The sequence below is a fragment of the Gracilinanus agilis genome, chromosome 6, assembly GCF_016433145.1.
Source record: "Gracilinanus agilis isolate LMUSP501 chromosome 6, AgileGrace, whole genome shotgun sequence".
Taxonomy (NCBI): Eukaryota; Metazoa; Chordata; class Mammalia; order Didelphimorphia; family Didelphidae; genus Gracilinanus; species Gracilinanus agilis.
Window position 1 is genome coordinate 268,380,927 of NC_058135.1, and position 5,396 is coordinate 268,386,322.

At 55.1% G+C, this 5,396-nt stretch overlaps 1 protein-coding gene across 1 annotated transcript in view; it reads left to right on the forward strand.

Annotated features, from left to right (window-relative positions):
- The window catches only part of LOC123252571 (exostosin-2-like), a 202,399-nt gene extending 198,235 nt beyond the window's left edge, over positions 1-4,164 (forward strand). The window contains exon 13 of the mRNA XM_044681858.1: positions 3,455-4,164. Within this exon, the coding sequence (XP_044537793.1) occupies positions 3,455-3,593 (139 nt within the window). The 3' untranslated portion in view covers positions 3,594-4,164. The remainder of the gene's footprint in view (positions 1-3,454) is intronic.
- Positions 4,165-5,396: the final 1,232 nt, after the last annotated feature.

A 5,396-nucleotide genomic window follows, 5' to 3' on the forward strand; every position in this document is an offset into this window, starting at 1 on the left:
CCCGGCCCAAGACTGTGCGTGCACAGCCCCTCCCCCTGCTGCCGGGCCCACACACGTCCCCTTCAGGAGTGGCCCGCCCCACTGATACTGTACTAATAAATACGGCAAAGTGTGCGCTACGGAGCCGGAGGAGAAACCTGCGCAGAGGCCGGTGTCAGCCGTCACTGAAGACCGTGGCTGGGGAGATTCTCTGAAGTTTGCAGAGGTGCCAGGATGGGGGTTCCAGAGCTGGAGGAAGAGCGCCGTCCTTGGTCAGAAGCGGAGAGGCCGGGGATGAGAAGGGGGTGCTGATGGGAGCACTTAGTTAAAGGGAAGTTCTCACATCCCCCACGTGGGTGCCAGCCTCACATGCGGTGATATCCCCGCGGATAAAAAACCAGACCCAGAGACGGGAGGTCCTGGGTTCAAATCTGGCCTCAGACACTTCCCAGCTGTGTGACCCTGGGCAAGTCACTTAACTCCCATTGTCTAGAAGATGGGGGGCTAAAAAATCCCATAAGCATTACACGACTTGGCTTTCCTACTGGGATGAGGAGCCCCAGGATCTCGGGGGCTTTTCCTTGGCTCGGCACCCCCTGGAATGAGGGAAGGGGCGGAGGGGGGGGGGTGTGACGACGCTAATGACCATTTGTTGGAGGAAGAAAGGAAAGAATTCAGCCCTGGCCCGGCTTCTACACCTCTTAGCTCGGGCTTCCGTCTGAGTGGATTCTAGAAGAAGCTCAGGACCCGCCCCTCCAGCAGAGGGCAGGATCCTTGTCCTTTGGGGAAGGCAAACATGAGTCTGGCGGGGGGAAGGGAAAGGCAGCCCCCAAACAGAGGCACAAAGCTGCTGCACCCCCCAACAGGCCCCACGGCTCAAGTGCAGGAAAGTGAAGTGTGCCAGACAGACGGACAGGCAGGCACAGTGTGCGCCGGACCCATCATGTCACCGAGGGGTCCCCAAGCAGCATCTCCAGTGGGGAAGGGCCCACCAGCAATGGCCGCTGTGCCTGGCCTGCCCTTGCTGCTGTTGCCTCTGCTACTACCTAATTCGTGCCGCTCTTCACACTGCCCGGAGCCCCCTGTGTGCTTCCCATGAGTGGTCAGGCACGAGACCTCCCCCCGGCCCCCAGCAGAGTCAGCGTCAGGACAGCGTCTACACCGCATTCTCCCCACAGACAGACACAGCAGCCCAGGGGAGCTGGCGTGACCCAGGGAATGAGGTGGCCCGTGGGGCCAGGCTTTGGTCCCTCCTTTCTTCCCTCTCTCCAGTGTCCAGCCAGTGGCCAGGCTCTGCCTTTAGCTCCCTCACAGCCGTCTCCAGCTCCCCCTCTGCCCTCCTCTCACGTCGCCCCGTTGTTCAGGCCTTTGTCTCCCCAGGGCCATCCCCACTGCAGCCCACCCTCGTTGGGCCTGAGCTCCCCCTTCTCATACTCACCAGCTGCCTTGTTCCTGTCTCTGATGGAGCACCCCCGGCTCTCCTGCCTTTCTGTGGACAGGACCCTCATCTCCCTCCTCCCACCCCCTTGTTTCCTACCCTGCCTCACGAATGGCTCAAGCCCTCCTTGTGGAGGAGGTTCTTTCACGGCGCTTTCACCCCATGCCTCTGCCCAGACCGTCCCCCTGAAGGGACCCCCACCCCTAAGACACTGTATGTGTGACCCCATGCCTCTCCATCAGGCTGGGAGCTCCTCGAGGGAAGGGCCTGTGCTTTTGGCCTCTCTGTCCCCTCCATCCTGAGAATGGCACCCCTAGAAGCTGGGGGCCTGGCCAACCAAGAGGGGCAGTAAGCCAGGCTCGGATGAGGCTTCTGCCTCCAAAGCTAGGCCTTCCACTTGGGTGTGATGGCTGTGCGGCCCCTCGTCAGAGCCAGGGAGGGGTGGGCCCCTGGCGCCTAAGACGGGCCTCTTGGAACTGGGCAGGTTGCCTCGGGCTTCCCAAGGTCTGTAAGTCCAGCTGCTGGGCCTTGCGGCCTGGGCACTCCCCAAGGGGCTTCAGACTAGTGGAGGGAGAAGGCAGGCTCGTGTCTCCCAGCATGGCCGGCAGGAAGCACTTTCCCTCCATCCTCAGTGATGTTCTGGCATCCGTGGGACTATCCCGGCTCAGCAGCAAATCTGAGCCTTTGGAAATAGCCACAGGGAAGCCTTGTGAGGAGCCGCTTCTTGTGTGTCCCCATAGCCAGGCCTCTCTGAGGAAGCTCCCAGAAAAGTCGACCCTCGTGTAGGCCACTGAGGGGCTACAGGTCTGGCTGGAGGGAGAGGGAGAGCCTTCTGTCCTGTCTACTTCAAAGGGGGTTTTAGGAGAAGGTGGGGTTGGGGTTCTTGTTTGCTTTTGGGGTCCCCCCTTGGGGTAGGACCAAGGCTGTCTTCATCCCTCAGCTGTCACAGTTGCTAGGCATGATGGACTGAGACCTCTTGTGAAGGCTCCCCTGGAGAATCTGACCCATCCACCCCAGAGGGGTCACCAGCAGGGCTCCAGGAGAGCAAGAAGAGGGGAGGGCCAGGCGCAGCCCCAGAGTCTTCCGGCTCCCCTCCTGCTTCTTCCGGCAAAGGGAACGAGGTGCTGCTGCTGCTGCTGCCACCCATGCTCGGAGCTTTAGGACTCCCCGACCTACACAGAGGCCTCATCCCTGGGGTGGCACCTCCCGCAGCCTCCATCCCTCACATGCTTGGAAGGTCCCAGAAGACGCTCTTCTGGACAGCCCTGGGGACGGGAGAGCATTACTTTCCCATTTCGCAGATGGGGACACCAGCTATGGGAGGGGGGCATCTTGGCCAAAGTCCCACAATTGCTTGGGAGTTAGTCCAGGGGATAGCAGGATTGACTTTCCTGACTCAGACTCAGCATTTATTTCTACCATTTGTCCAAAGCGGGTGGGGATAGCCAGCTCCTTCCTTCTTGGCTCTTTTTGGGCCTGGCAGCCAAGGGGTTAAGGAGCATCTCGGTGCCTTGTGTGCTCCTACGTGGCTGCAAGAATGCCTGGAATTTTAGGGGGAGGGGAGGGGCACGGAGCTTCCTGGCGGCATCCCTTCTCTTCTTTTCTCCACGTCTCCCTCCTTTCCCGTGAGGAGCTCAGAGCACAGCCGCTCAAGGACGGGAGCTGCTTAAATCAGCCCTCAGATCAGAGCTCTTCCCTTATTGCCTGGCATGATGATCTGTGCATTGGAGGAGGCATGATGTAGGGGCCAGAATATTGGACTTGGAATCAGAAAGACCTGAGTTCTAATCCAGCCTCAGGAACTTTCTAGCTTTCTAGCTCTGCGACCCTGGGCAAGTCACTTACCTGTGCCTGCCTCAGTTTCCTCATCTCTAAACAGGGAACAAGAGCGGCCCTGCCTCCCTCTGCCCTGGGAGGCTTTGAGGATCAAATGAGTTAGGAAGTGCCAGGCGAACCTTAGAGCTCCCTAAATGCTGGCTCTTGCCATTGTTGTAATTATGCCGCTTCTCTGAGCCTTTGCATTCCTTCTCTCTCTAGATCTGAGTGCATCAACAAGTTTGCCTCGGTCTTTGGGACCATGCCTCTCAAGGTGGTGGAGCACCGGGCGGACCCAGTCCTCTACAAAGACGACTTCCCTGAAAAGCTGAAGAGCTTCCCCAACATCGGCAGCCTGTGAAAGGTCCCACGGCAGGGGGCCGAGTCTGCAAAGAAGCTCCAGGGAACCAGGGACCCCTCAGCCAGGCCTGTCAAGGCGATGTGGCGGCCGCACCACACTTGCCTCCTTCCCCAAGAGCCCAGGAGCCCACCAGGCAGGCCTGGGCTGTCAGAGCCGACACGAATTAGGCTCTCTGGTGGACCCATTTAAAACACAAGATGGAAGGCCGAGTCCATAGAATCTATACTGGCTGCAGACCAAGACTCGGGGACCTCTGACTTGTGACTGCCTGTCGGCTCTCGCCTTGACATTTGCAGGCTTACCTGCCTCACTTTTTAGCTTAAGGAAATCGTGGAAGACGGCATCCTCATCTCACTCTTACTTTTTCCAAATCAGTAGGTTCTTTGGGGAAAAGCCCCGAACTGTGTTCAGATACCAGATAGCAGATCATGATTTACAGATGCTACATTGGCTGCAGCCTGTGGTTGTGGGACTTGGTTCAAGAGGAGGGGCTCAAAGTCCCTTGTGTACCATGTACCATTGTTCCTCGGTCTGGGTTTTTAATATAAATAAATTTTATTTTTTACCTTTTCCCCTGTTTGGTCATTTAATGCCAACTCTGGTCCATATACTATATATACTATATACAACTATATATGGATATAGTTCTAGGTCTTACATTAAGAATAATGCTGCCTAGGGTCAACTAGGTGGCTTAGTGGATTGAGATCCAGGCTGGTCCTGGGTTCAAATCTGACCTCATACTTCCTAGCTTTGTGACCCTGAGCAAGTCACTTAACTCTAGTTGTCTAGCCCTTACCACTCTTCTGCTAATATTAATTCTGACACAGAAGGTTAAGGGAGGAAAAGAAACAAAGAAGGAAACAAACAGAGGAAAGAAAGAAGAAGGAAGGGAGGAAGGAAGGAAGGAAGGAAGGAAGGAAGGAAGGAAGGAAGGAAGGAAGGAAGGAAGGAAGGAAGGAAGGAAGGCAGGCAGGCTAGATCTGAAAGGAGATGTGAGCCAGGAGGTAGTATTTCCATGGCTTTCAATGAGAGTTCTTCACTGGAAGGGGGAATGTTAGAGCAGGCTACATCAGATATTCATGGTTGGAAGTAGAGTTAAGGTGGTGGTGTAGGTGGAAGCAAGGCAGCAAGCTCCCTTCTCTGCCCCAATAAAAGATCTCCAAACAGACCTAGGAAGTGTACCAACCTGAATCCTGATGGCAAAATCCTAGAAAAAGTCACATAAGTCATTTTTTTCATCCCAGCTTGGGATAGGAAGACAGAGTGAGAGGTCTATAGACACTGGGAATGGGTCTGACCAGGTGCCTGGGGTCTCATGGACCACTCTAGGATCCAAGGAGAGACAGTGAACCAGTACAGGAAGATGACCCAGATCCATACCAGGGTCCTGTGTGGAGGATGTCAAACAGGTGGTGCCACCTAACAAGGAACCTGGGTGGACTGACTAGGAAAACTGCCTAGGAGTGGTGTTCTGGGGTATAGAGAGGCCATGGATGGTCTAGACCAGTGATTCCCAAAGTGGGCGCCACCATCCCCTGGTGGGTGCTGCAGCAATCCAGGGGGGGCCGTGATGGCCACAGGTCCATTTCTGAGTTCAATAAATAGTTTCATAATTTCAAAGTTCAATGTTTCTAATTTACACCTTTCTTTTCTATATTTTATGAAAAAGGTAGAAACATTAATACATTTATCTTTCCTATTAATTGCTATTAAAATTTTTAAAAAATTAATTTCCAGGGGTCGCTAAGTAATATTTTTTCTGGAAAGGGGGCGGTAGGCCAAAAAAGTTTGGGAACTACT